Source organism: Hippocampus bargibanti, linkage group LG11 (genome assembly GCF_051943395.1).
Source record: "Hippocampus bargibanti isolate YZ-2025 linkage group LG11, ASM5194339v1, whole genome shotgun sequence".
In the NCBI taxonomy this organism is placed as follows: Eukaryota; Metazoa; Chordata; class Actinopteri; order Syngnathiformes; family Syngnathidae; genus Hippocampus; species Hippocampus bargibanti.
This window is the reverse complement of record NC_142744.1, coordinates 523,235-535,067: the sequence shown is the minus strand read 5'-3', so window position 1 is coordinate 535,067 and position 11,833 is coordinate 523,235. Positions and strand designations below refer to the sequence as shown.

At 45.0% G+C, this 11,833-nt stretch overlaps 2 protein-coding genes across 2 annotated transcripts; both read left to right on the top strand.

Moving 5' to 3' along the window:
• The first annotated feature begins 356 nt into the window (after nt 1-356).
• cldn15la (claudin 15-like a) lies at nt 357-4,431 on the top strand. Its single transcript, XM_089008922.1, has 5 exons — nt 357-706; nt 1,717-1,881; nt 2,644-2,725; nt 2,802-2,915; nt 3,575-4,431. Exons 1-5 carry the CDS (start codon nt 490-492, stop codon nt 3,657-3,659), a joined length of 663 nt encoding a protein of 220 aa, XP_088865048.1. The 5' UTR covers nt 357-489; the 3' UTR covers nt 3,660-4,431.
• Nucleotides 4,432-5,417: 986 nt separating this feature from the next.
• saga (S-antigen; retina and pineal gland (arrestin) a) lies at nt 5,418-11,678 on the top strand. Its single transcript, XM_089008519.1, has 16 exons — nt 5,418-5,510; nt 5,568-5,623; nt 5,764-5,824; nt 6,269-6,313; nt 6,393-6,592; nt 6,678-6,737; nt 7,272-7,339; nt 7,411-7,543; nt 7,625-7,709; nt 8,443-8,512; nt 8,591-8,728; nt 8,806-8,886; nt 9,013-9,027; nt 9,890-9,942; nt 10,054-10,063; nt 11,306-11,678. The coding sequence occupies exons 2-16, from the start codon at nt 5,576-5,578 to the stop codon at nt 11,433-11,435; spliced, it is 1,197 nt and encodes a 398-aa protein (XP_088864645.1). The 5' UTR covers nt 5,418-5,510; nt 5,568-5,575; the 3' UTR covers nt 11,436-11,678.
• Nucleotides 11,679-11,833: the final 155 nt, after the last annotated feature.

The window sequence follows — 11,833 nt, the reverse complement described above, 5'->3', positions numbered from 1 at the left end:
TGAGATACCTAGACTACTTTGCCAACTAGCTAGCGGACTAGCGATATACATTGCCAACTAGCTAGCGAGCTAGCTAGATACTTTGCTAACTATCTAGCTAGGTAGCCTTCTGCAACAAGAAGGGTGAATACAAATGGTGACTGGAGACTCGTCCCGTGTTAGACAGCAGGGGGCGTCCACGACACAATTTCCTCGTCTGGCCACGAGTTGTCCTCCTCGTAGCATCGATTGTGCTCTGGCTAGCGGCTTGCTACGTGGTTGAGGTTGCGGCGCAACCGCGCAAATCCATATTGAGCGAGATGATGCGGGGGCGGTCTGCGCACTTTTATGGCCCCCGTCCGAGGGCAAAGTCTTCTGGCATCAACGCGCCCTTTTTGTCATTCGCCGTGAACTTGGTCCTCGTCCTAAGTGGTCTCGGTCTCCTTCTCGCGACCCTTCCTGGACTCGCACTCGGACTCGGTTTCTTCTTCTTCTCGCTGAACGGCGACAATGTCGACGGCCGTGGAGGCGACGGGCTTCGTGATGTGCCTGCTGAGCTGGCTGCTAACGGGCGCGGCGCTGGCTAACGACTACTGGAAGATCTCCACCGTGTCGGGCAGCGTCATCATCTCGCAGCGCCAGTTCGAGAACCTGTGGCACTCGTGCGCCGAGAACAGCGCCGGCATCGCGGAGTGCCGCGACTTCGAGTCTTTGCTCTCCTTGCCCGGTCAGTCGGCCTCGCTTTCGGGCGGTCTCGCTTTCGGGCGGTCTCGGTTTCAGGCGGTCTCGGTTTCGGGCGGTCTCGGTTTCGGGCCGCCTCGGTTTTGGGCAGTCTTGATTTTGGCTCGGCCTCGGTTTCAGGTGGTCTCCGTCTGAATGTGTCGGCTTCTTCTCAGCTTCTTTCGCTTTGGTCGCCTTTTCGCTTTTTTGGTCTTTGTCTTGTCTTTCTTCTCCACGTTATCTTTTGCTCCCTTTTCTCGCCTTGATTTTCATCCCTTGGCCTTCATTGTAGCGTTCCTTTGCTCAAATGATTTCCTCCCGGCAAGGAACATTTTTTGCTACCTCGTGTTTTTAATTCAAAATCTTTGTGTTTTCCATCAACCTTGATTTCGTCTTTTTTAATCTTTCAGTCTGCTGTCGCCTTCATTGCCTTCTTTTACCCTTTATTAGCTTCATGTTTAGCGATCACCAGACACACACACACACACACACACACACACTTTACGTTGGCGTTGCCACCTTCTTCCCGCCGTTGTCAAATTGTAAAGAGGCCATTTTATGACGACGGTGGCCAATCATTAACTGGCCTCATTATCACCGACTGTTTGCCTTTTGTTCTCTCGCACTTCTCTCCATTTGTTTGTCCGTTCTTCTTCCGCTTTCACCTTTTGTTTTTGTTTGTTTTTTTGGACTAGGTTCCCTTTTTAAAAGGAATTTACTCGCAGATGATGTGCAAAAATGTGTCCAATCCAGTGCAACAGTGCAATAATAGCAACAGTTAGCTGAAGCTGGAACAAAGCGCTAACATAGGGAAAAAATACTGCCCACAAAAAAAAACGTTGCCAGAGGTCTGACTAGCGCTTTATCGGCACCCCTCGCGAGAAAAACCAAAATCCAAATAAAGTGGGGAATGGCATTCCGCATCATATTTTCAATTCCCGAATACATTTGGGGACTTTTTTTGGCCTTTTTACGAACTGGAGTTATTTTTGTTTTTTTGTTATTGTTTTGGTGCAGGTCACGTCCAGGCATGCCGCGCCCTGATGATTGTGTCTTTGCTGATGGGTTTGGCGTCCATGGTGGTTTCTCTCCTGGGCCTCAAGTGCATCAAAATCGGTTCTGCCGGAGACGCTTCCAAAGCCAAGATGGCCGTCACCGGAGGCATCCTCAGCATCCTGGCCGGTGAGACGCATTCAAAGCTGTGGATTATTATTATTATTATTATGATTTCATTATGATTACTACCTGGGTGGCTATCTAGCTAGCTTCCTAGCTGGCTATCTATTTGCTATGTATTCGTTATCTGGCTGGCTCGCTAGCAATCTTGCTGGCTATTTATTAGTTATATGGCTACCTAGCTAGCCGTCTATCTAGTAGTTATCCTTCGGCTATCTATTAGCTAGCTAGCTTTCTATCTTTTTGAAGTACTTCCGGGTTGAGTGAATGCTGGCGCGTGCGGCTGCCGCTGCTCACCCACAAAAAAACTTATCCTGTAACCTTGAGAGTTTTGAAAGCCGCTTAGAAATGAAATAGATTATTATGCTTATTATTATAAGCTATCTATTAGCGAGCTAGCTTTCTATGTATTTTAGTTCCTTCCAGTTTGAGTGAAAGTTGGCGCGTGTGGCTGCCGCTGCTCACCCGCAGAAAAAATATCCTGTGACTGTAAAGTGTCCTTGAGAGTTTTGAAAGGCGCTTATAAATGAATTTTTATGATTATTATTATTAGCTCGCTAGTTAGATAGCAAATAGATAGCAAATAGCTAGGAAGCCAGTTAGATAGCTAGCAAATGCCATTCTTTTTTCAACAACCAAAATGCTCTCCAAAAGACGTTCATGTTGAATCATTTCATTTTTTTTTTTTAATTATTATTATTATGAACTCCTTCACTGATCTGACGGCAACCTCGCAGAACGGCGTTTGAAGCTCGCTTGTGCTTGCAGGTGTTTGCTGCCTCACAGCGGTGTCGTGGTACGCTAGCATGGTGGTGCAGGACTTCTACAACCCGCTCTACATGGGGGTCAAGTCAGTCCCACAAGCGCACGCCTATCCACCGCGTCACGTGGCGCCTTGTTAGCATGCGCTTTTGGTTTGTTTGCAGATTCGAGCTGGGCGTGGGCTTGTACTTGGGCTGGGGGGCCGCCTGTCTCTCCGTGCTGGGGGGCGGTTTGCTGTGCACAGCCTGCAAGAGGGTGTCGCCTGCTGGCCACAAAAGGTATCAGAATCAGAATCAGAATCATCTTTATTGCCAAGTATGTAGAACACACAAGGTTCCCACACCCGTGGCGAACCGTTTTAATAATCATCATAATAATAATAAATATAATAATAATCATAATACATTTCATTTCTAAGCGCCTTTCTAAACTCTCAAGGTCACTTTACAGTCACAGGATAGCTTACAAACTTAATTAGAGTTGCAAAATAGGATACAATTTAACGTAGGACTAGTGTTTCGTGTTAGATCAATGAAAAGGTTTCTTCAGTCGTTATCTGGACTTCTTTAAAGGTGTTGGACGTTTCGCTTCTCATCCAGGAAACTTCGTCAGCTAACTAAAAATTTGCTGGTAGCTCTGGCCCTATATAGCCACCAGCAAAATTTTAGTTTGCTGACGAAGCCTCTTGGATGAAAACCGTTCGACACCTTGAAAGGAGTCCAGATGACGGCTGAAGAAACCTTTTCACCGATGGACCACTCCTGTATGACTGAGAGCTTACAAAGACGTTTAGTGTTGATTTCCAACTCGGATTTGGGCTTTCAAGTACGTTTAAAAAATGGGCGAAAGTTTCTTGGTAGGGTTTCAAATTATTATTTTTTTTACAAACTGGGTTTCGTGTTTCAAACTCTCATGAGATCCTTAATGTTGTTTTCAGTGGGTTCTATGGCAAGGGGCCTCCTGCCAAGGTCTACAAGGCCGCAGCGACGTCGGAGGGGGACACGGCGAGAGCTTATGTCTGAATACACACACACACACACACACACACATTCCTGTTTCAATGGTTTTGTGAGGTCCGGATAACTCCAGATAAGGAGTGAGGACCACCGTTGCTGATAAGTTTAGAGAAGAACTAGTGTTCCATTTGAAGACCAAATGTTAGCCCATTTCCCACTTCAACTTTAAAAACAAAGAAATAAAAAGTGGACTTGAAACTGAAATAACAGCAGGAGTGAGGTTTCTCAATGGATACATTCAAAGTCCTCACCGCTATAGTGAATGTGGTTAAAATATCGTTTGACTTTTTGTGGCATGAACGTTTTCCTCTCATTAAGGGAACACACGCACACACACACACATGAACACACGCAGTGAGTAAAAAGTGTGTGTATGCAAGTGAAATGAAAATACACACCAAAAAATCATTTGGGTCAACTTGTGAGGACCTCTCTGAAACGTTCACAGATGCATATATAGACCTTCTAGAAGCCTTTAGAATGAAAAACTTGTGAAGGTCCTCACTTGTCACAAATGTCCTCACTAGTTGTGGTATAAAATGTTAGTGGTCCTCACAAGACTAATCACTCCCACACGCTCCCCCCTACACACCAGTTTTTTTTGTCCCCATATGTCAAATGGTCCCCAAGACATGACTGTGTAAACAGGTTTACGTCCCCATAACCATTCAGAAAGGAGAATACACAGCGGCACACCAGCTATTTGAACTAAGATTCAGACTTGCAAAAATCAGGCTTGGATCAATAAAAGAGCGCTTTTGTCTTTTCCATACGTGTGTGTGTGTGTGTGTGTGTGTGTATTTGTAATCCCCGCATCAATGTGTTTGTTTGCGTGCGTGTGCGGGTGTGCGCGTGGCTAATTGGTAATCCGATGCGGGTAATCGCGCTGATGACAACGCGGTCAGTCATCCACGAGAACTGCTGAGGAGCACAAAAAGGGATTCGGTCCCGTCGCGCCGACGACGGCCATTGCACCTCTCCTATGGAGACGTTGTTTTCATGAATTAATGAATTTTTTTTAGGAATTTCGTATGTCGTCGTCGATGACGGACAGCTCAACTGATCCAGTGTCAATTAGGCAACAACAACAACAATCATTATAATGATAATATTAATAATAATAATATTAATAATTATAATACTATAAATAATAAAGATACTATCATTTTAATAATAATAGTAATACTACTACTACTAATAACACTATAATAATAAAAACTACTATACTACTACTACTGATAGTAATAATAATAGTACTACTCCTAATAATAAAACTATAATAATAATAATATGACTACTACTACTAATAGTAATAATAATGCTTCTAATAATAGTAATACTACTACTAATAATAATACTATAATAATAATAAAAATTGTAATACTACTACTACTAATAATAATAATAATAATACGATAATACTAATAAAAAACTATACTACTACTGCTAATAGTAATAATAGTACAATAGAGAGCAATAATCTATGTGTGCATTGTGTCTGATTTATTTGTCCCATGTTGACCTTTGAGAATAAACGGACAAATAAGGACACAAAAAAGACGCACATTCCCAAAAGACAAGAGGCGCTTACGCACAAGCAGAGACGGAGACTTACGTACAAGGTAATCTGATTGGTTGCGCTGACGTGGTCGCAGCGCAATTCAATCCCCTCAGCGGTTGATTCAAGGTGGCTGCAGTGGGCGTGGCCACGGTAGGAAAAAGCTCCCGATTGGCCGTTCCAAAGAGAAAAAAACCTCCTTCTGGACAGCCTTGGGTGACATATAGCGACCAGACGGTTGCCCACGGTCACACTTGGCCACCGCGCTGGTCTTCATCTCGGTACCCGTCTCGCCGCAGGTGAGTCGACGTCATCCCGAGTGATACCGAGAACTTCCTGATTGCTTTGTTTCTCAGCAGGGATCATGAGCCCCAAGAATGTCGTCTTCAAGAAGATCTGCAAAGACAAGTCGGTCAGATCACGCTAACGTGCTAAGGCGCTAACATCATTGTCATTGATGGATGGATGATGGATGGCTTCTCAGCATGACTGGACATCAGAATAGCTAACGGGTTAGATGGAAGTTCTCATGGTGGTTTTGATGTTCTTCAGGTGGGCGTCTACATGGGGAGACGGGACTTTGTGGACCGAGTGGATAGCGTGGATCCAGTCGGTGAGGCTCCTCGTCGCCGTCGTTCCACTTCGCCACCTCGCCGCCACGGCCGCTTTGACGCGATTTAGCCACCTGTCCCTCCTTGGCCACTTTGCTAGCTCTCCAATGCCCAAAAGCGAGACACATTGATGTCCTGCAAGCCAACTCGCTGAGTCGAAAGAGAACTAGCTAGCTTGGTGGCTTGCTCGCAAGCTCGATAGATGATAAAATGATGTGGCGGTCCAGATTTGGCCCCCAGGCCTTGACTTGGAGACCTGTGATGTAAGGCATTAGCCAGATAGCTGAATAGAGAGCTACAGTAACTAGCATGCTTGCTAGGTAGCTCGATAGATGACCCTGGAATTTCACATTTGGTTTTGCGGTCCGAATAAAATAATGTGGCGGGCCAAATTTGGCCCCCGGGGCCTTGACTTTGACCCCCATGTCGTACCGTCATCCCACCAGATGGCGTCATCGTCATCGAGCGTGAGGCCCTGCAAGGGAGGAAAGGTGAGCCCGCCGTCGAGCATAAAGCGCCAGCGCCCTCCGGCGGTGACTCGTTTCGCTCTGTCGCCCCGCCCCCTCCTAGTGTTTGTCACGCTTTCGTGTACCTTCCGCTACGGCCCCGACGACATGGACGTGATGGGCGTGGCCTTCCGCCGCGAGCTGTACCTGTCCACGCGGCAGGTGTACCCGCCCCTGCAGGACCGAGAGCAGGGAATCCACACCCGCACGCAGGCCAAGCTCCTGCGGAAGTTGGGCGACGACGCCTACCCCTTCTTTTTCGAGGTATCAAGACCCCGCCGACACGCCGCGGACCCCTTGGTACCGCCCAACAACGTGTAAAAGGGGTCCCTGGCTTGTCTCGTCACAGTTTCCGGACAACCTGCCGTGTTCGGTGGCAATGCAGCCGGCGCCGCACGACGTCGGCAAGGTGACACTCAGAAGAATGTGTGGATGTTCCTGTGTGGAAGGCTTAAGGGTTGGGGTTGAGTTTAGGATTGGGGTTGAGATTAGGGTTGAGGGTTTGCGGTTAGTGTTGGGGTTGAGATTAGGGTTGGGATTGGGGTTAAAGGTTGGGGTTAGGGTAGGGGTTACGGGTTGGGGCTAACAGTTGGTGTTAAGGGTTGAGGTTAGGTTTGGTTTTAAGGGTTAAGGGTGGGTTTGGGTTAAGGGTTGGGGTTAAGCGTTAGGGTTAAAATTGGGATTAAGGGTTGAGGTAAAGTCTTGGTGTTAGGGTTGGGGGTTAAGAGTTAGGTTTGGGGTTGGGGTTGGTGTTCAGGGTTGGGGTTAAGGGTTAGGGGTTCAGGGTTAAGGATTGGGTTAATGGTTGAGGTTAAGGGTTAGGGTTGGGGGTTGGGGTTAAGGGTTGAGGCTAGGGTTAGGGTTAAGGGTTGGGGGTTCAGAGTTAGGGGTGAAGGGTTAACGGTGTGAGTTGTCTCCGTCCCTCAACACCTTGTCTCTTCAGCAATGCGCCGTCGAGTTTGAGGTGAAGGCCTTTAGCGCCGAAAGTCAGGACGCCAAAATCCACAAACGGTAAAAGTCTGGCCAACGGAAGAGTCACCGTGACCTTTGCGCCTGATCTCCGGGTGCTCCTTGACCTCCAGGAGCTCCGTCAAGCTGATGATCAGAAAGGTGCAATATGCCCCCGAGGCCCAGGGGGGCGCCGCTGTGGAAATCTCGCGAGACTTCACCGTATCGGACAAGCCGCTGCACGTGACGGCCCGTCTTGACAAAGAGGTGGGGAGGGCGGAGGTCACCGTTCGGGGTCGGGGGTCACCATGTTGAATGGATGTACTTCCTCCGGCTCTCTTCATGCAGATTTTCTACCACGGTGAGACCATGAGGCTGCACCTCCAGGTGGTCAACAACTCCAGCAAGAATGTCAAGAACATGGTCATCTCCGGTATGGTCTTCCCCTTTATAATCACAAGAAGAAGAAGAAGAAGAAGAATCACAATTACAATAATGAAAGTGCCTTTCACAACTCTCAAGGTCACTTGACAGTCATAGCATAAGGTTTTCTAGCTAGATAGATACATAGCTATTCGGCAAATAAAGTCTTCTAAATAGCTAGCTGGATAGCCATTAAACTAAGAGATAGCCGGCCAGTCAGCAAGATAGCTAATAGATAGAAAATAAATTGAAAATGGATAGCAAATAGCTAGCTAGCCAGGCAGCTAGTTAGGTAATAGATACCCAGCTAGATAGCTAGCCAGATAGCCAGATTTTCATCAGTATATCTAGCTAGCTATCTGGCTATCTGGCTGACTAACTGGCTGGCTACCTAGCTAGCTATCTATTTGCTGTCTATTAGCTATCTATCTGGCTATCTAGCTATCTAGCTAGCTATCTATTAGCTATCTCTCTAACTATCAGCTATCTAGCTCGCTCTCTATTAGTTATCTAGCTAGCTTTCTATCTTTTTGAGTTACTTCCGGGATGAGTGAACGCTGGCACGTGTGGCTGCTGCTGCTCATCCGCAGAAAAACTTATCCCGTGACCGTAAAGTGACCTTGAGAGTTTTTAAAGGCTCGTATACATCAAATGGATTCTTGTTATTATTATTATTACAAGTATGATGTCAAAATTTGGTGCCAATCAAGTGATCAGCACTTTGGTGTCGTCGTTTTCCTTAGTGGATCAGGTAGCCACCGTGGTGCTGTACTCCAACGACAGCTACGTCAAATGCGTCGCCATTGAAGAAGGGTAAGTGTGTCCAGCAGGCTAACGCTATCCGGTAGCCCATGCTAATACTAGCCCTTGGTCAAGTCTATTATTTTTCAGAGAAACGGTTTCTGCGGGTGCGACGTTCCAAAAAGACATCTTGCTGCTCCCCTTGCTGGCTAACAACCGGGAGAGGAGAGGCATCGCTCTGGATGGGAAACTCAAGCATGAAGACACCAACTTAGCATCGTCCAGCATGTCAGCTAACACCGGTCCCGACAAATAGGCTTCATTTTATCACCATAATGCTAATGCTAATGCTAGTGTGGTTCCAGCATCAAGCCAGGCGTCCTGAAGGAGGTTCTGGGCATCATGGTGTCCTACAGAGTATCAGTCAAACTCATCATCGGAGGAGGGTGAGGAAACTCACAAAACACCCAAAAAAACACCCCAAAAATATGCTAATCATTTTTAAAAGTGGGTCTTTTCGCTAAAATTGTTCTGTCAACATTAATTCCGCCCTTATTTCTGCACTGCGGCAGCATGATGAGCTCAAGGTGCGTATGAACGCTAAACAAGTGTAGCTAGCTAGCAAGCTAGCTACCTAACTATCTATTTGCTATCTATTAGCTATCTTTTAGCTATCTATTAACTGTCTAGCTGGCTTGCTAGCTATCTAGCTAGCTAGCGACTGTGTCCTGTGACTTTAAAGTGACCTTGAGAGTTTTGAAAGGTGCTTATAAATGAAATGTATTATTATTAATGTATCTTAGCTAGCTACCTATCTAGTTGTTGTCTATTAGCTGTCTAGCTGGCTCACTAGCTATCTAGCTAGCTATCGTTTAGCTATCTAGCTGGCTGAGTAGCTATCTATTAGCAACTGTGACTGTATCCTGTGAGTGTAAAGTCACCTTGAGAGTTTTGAAAGGTGCTTATATATGAAATGTTTTATTATTATTATTCCTGTATCTTTGCTAGCTAGCTAGCTTTCTATCTATTTGAGTTACTTCCGGGTTGAGTGACCGCTGGCGCGTGTGGCTGCCGCTACTCACTCACTGAAAAGCTTATCCTGTGACTGTAACGTGACCTTGAGAGTTTTGAAAGGCGCTTTTAAATGAAATGTTATATTATTATGATATTATTATAATAATTATTATTATTATTATTATTATTATAAGCTAAGCTAGGATAGCCATGCTAACCTGTTCTCATCCACCACAGCGGTTGGTCTGATTGGCAGTTTGTCACCTTGTTAGCCAGGCGGATATTTTAGCACCTCCGCGGAATGTCTTAGTGTCAAATAGCGAAGCTCGCTGATCGATTAATAAGCCTGGCGATCTGCCGTGCAAGCAAGTGTCGTTAATCAATTGCAAAATTGACCCGTTTGTGCTCCATGTTGATCAGTTGTTTGTGTGACAGCGAGGTTTCTGTGGAGCTTCCCTTCAAACTGATGCACCCCAAACCTGACACTGGTGAGAATGACGCTTCTCGTTTTATTATCAATAATAAAATAAATAATAAAAATAAAAATATCAGGAAACAATCACAAGCTAATTTTTTCATCTTCCCGTTGCTGCTACCAGTCAAGGAAAGGTGATTGGCTTATTTGTTATCTTGATTTTATGTTGTTTTCTTGATGTTTTATTTTTTTTTTTTAATTAATTGCCCGCCATTTTTTCCCCTCCATTTGGGAGCGCTGTTGAGAAAATTTACAGTTTAGAAAATGTTGCTTTGTCGCTCGCTCTCTAAGCATGAAACATACCAAAATAAAAGATTTACACCACTTTCGATCGGAAAATGTAAAAAAGTACAGTGATACCTCAGCTTAAAAACTTAATTGGTTCCCAGAAAGTCTGTTTAAGGTGAAAAGTTCATCTTCCAAACATTTATTTCCCATAAGTAACCATTCAAATGAGAATAATCCGTTCCCAGGTCATCATAAAACATAATTTTCTACCCAATAAGCTTGAAAACGACACAAAATATACCTTATTTTATGTATTCATATTTTTTTATAAACATTATACACCGTAAGAACACGAATTCAAATTGAATTCGTCTACAGAAAAAAAAGCCACAATGCTCTACAACAACAGATTCTGGCTATATAGCTAGCTACTGTATCTATTAGCTATCTAGCTAGCTGTTAGCTATGGATTCACTAGGTATTAGCTATCTATTTGCTAGGTATTAGCCATCTATTCACTAACTATTAGCTATCTATTCGCTAGGTATTAGCTATCTCATTTGCTATCTAGCTAGCTACACATTAGCTAGCTACCTAGCTGGCTATGTGACCTTGAGAGTTTTGAAAGGCGCTTATCAATGAAGTGTATTATTATTATTATTATTATTATTATTAATGTTTAGCTTTGATGTCAACATGCTATTGCTTGATTGTTATGCATTCTTGCTAGTAGCTAGTTTGACTTTGATGTCAACATGCTATTGCCTGGTGGTTACGTGCTCTTGCTAATAGTTTGTTTGCCTTTGATGTCAACATGCTATTGCCTAATGGTTATGCGCTCTTGCTAGTAGCTAGTTCGGCTTTGATGTCAACATGCTATTGCCTGGTGGTTACCTGCTCTTGCTAATAGCTAGTTTGGCTTTGAATTCAACACTCTCATGCTTGTAGCTAGTTTGATTTTGATGTCAACATGCAATTGCCTGATGGTTACGCTCTCTTGCTAGTAGCTAGCTTGGCTTTGATGTCAACATGCTATTGCCTGATGGTTACGCGCTCTTGCTAGTAGCTAGTTTGGCTTTGTTGTCGCCAATTGATCATTTGCGTTGGTGCTCAAGTGTTCAACATGTGCTGCATGGTTGTGTGTGAAGCGAAATGGAGGAGGAGCTTGTGTTCCAAGAGTTCAAGCGATCATACCTCCGAGGCATGATCGGTGACGACGACGACGACGAGGAAGGAAACGTGTCGGGCGGCGACGACATTACCCCAAAAGAAAACTGAAAAGCCTCGATGGAGTTTTTCGTTGGGTTAGCCACGTTAGCTACCACGTTAGCAACGATAACGAAACTGCCTATTTTTTTGGTAGATTGTTTTCATGATCTTGCTCATGCTTTACAATGAACACGCTGCAAGCACATTAGCCGTGGTGATGCGTGAAGTCGGTTGAATAATATTTCCAGTCAAATTTGAGATGATTAAAAAGCCTAATAAAGAACTTTTCGTGTCACAATGTTCGATTCAAGCAAGTTCTTCGAATTCCAACCATGGACTCCCTCAATCCATCCCCCCTGACTCCCAGAATTCCCTGAATCTCAGCGGGTCCCACAGGATCTTGTTGCCCTATTGGCCTATGGGACTAGGACCACTGTTCTTGGTTCCCCATCGTTCCTGCAGACTGA

What these genes read in the sequence shown, in the direction of transcription:
- cldn15la (XM_089008922.1), top strand. Translation starts at nt 490, where the DNA reads ATGTCGACGGCCGTGGAGGCGACGGGCTTCGTGATGTGCCTGCTGAGC. An exon ending in CATCCTCAGCATCCTGGCCG is followed by an intron (nt 1,882 to 2,643) that starts GTGAGACGCATT and finishes TTGTGCTTGCAG; the next exon opens with GTGTTTGCTGCCTCACAGCG. An exon ending in CCGCTCTACATGGGGGTCAA is followed by an intron (nt 2,726 to 2,801) that starts GTCAGTCCCACA and finishes GTTTGTTTGCAG; the next exon opens with ATTCGAGCTGGGCGTGGGCT.
- saga (XM_089008519.1), top strand. Translation starts at nt 5,576, where the DNA reads ATGAGCCCCAAGAATGTCGTCTTCAAGAAGATCTGCAAAGACAAGTCG. An exon ending in CGGCCCGTCTTGACAAAGAG is followed by an intron (nt 7,544 to 7,624) that starts GTGGGGAGGGCG and finishes CTCTTCATGCAG; the next exon opens with ATTTTCTACCACGGTGAGAC. An exon ending in TGCGTCGCCATTGAAGAAGG is followed by an intron (nt 8,513 to 8,590) that starts GTAAGTGTGTCC and finishes ATTATTTTTCAG; the next exon opens with AGAAACGGTTTCTGCGGGTG.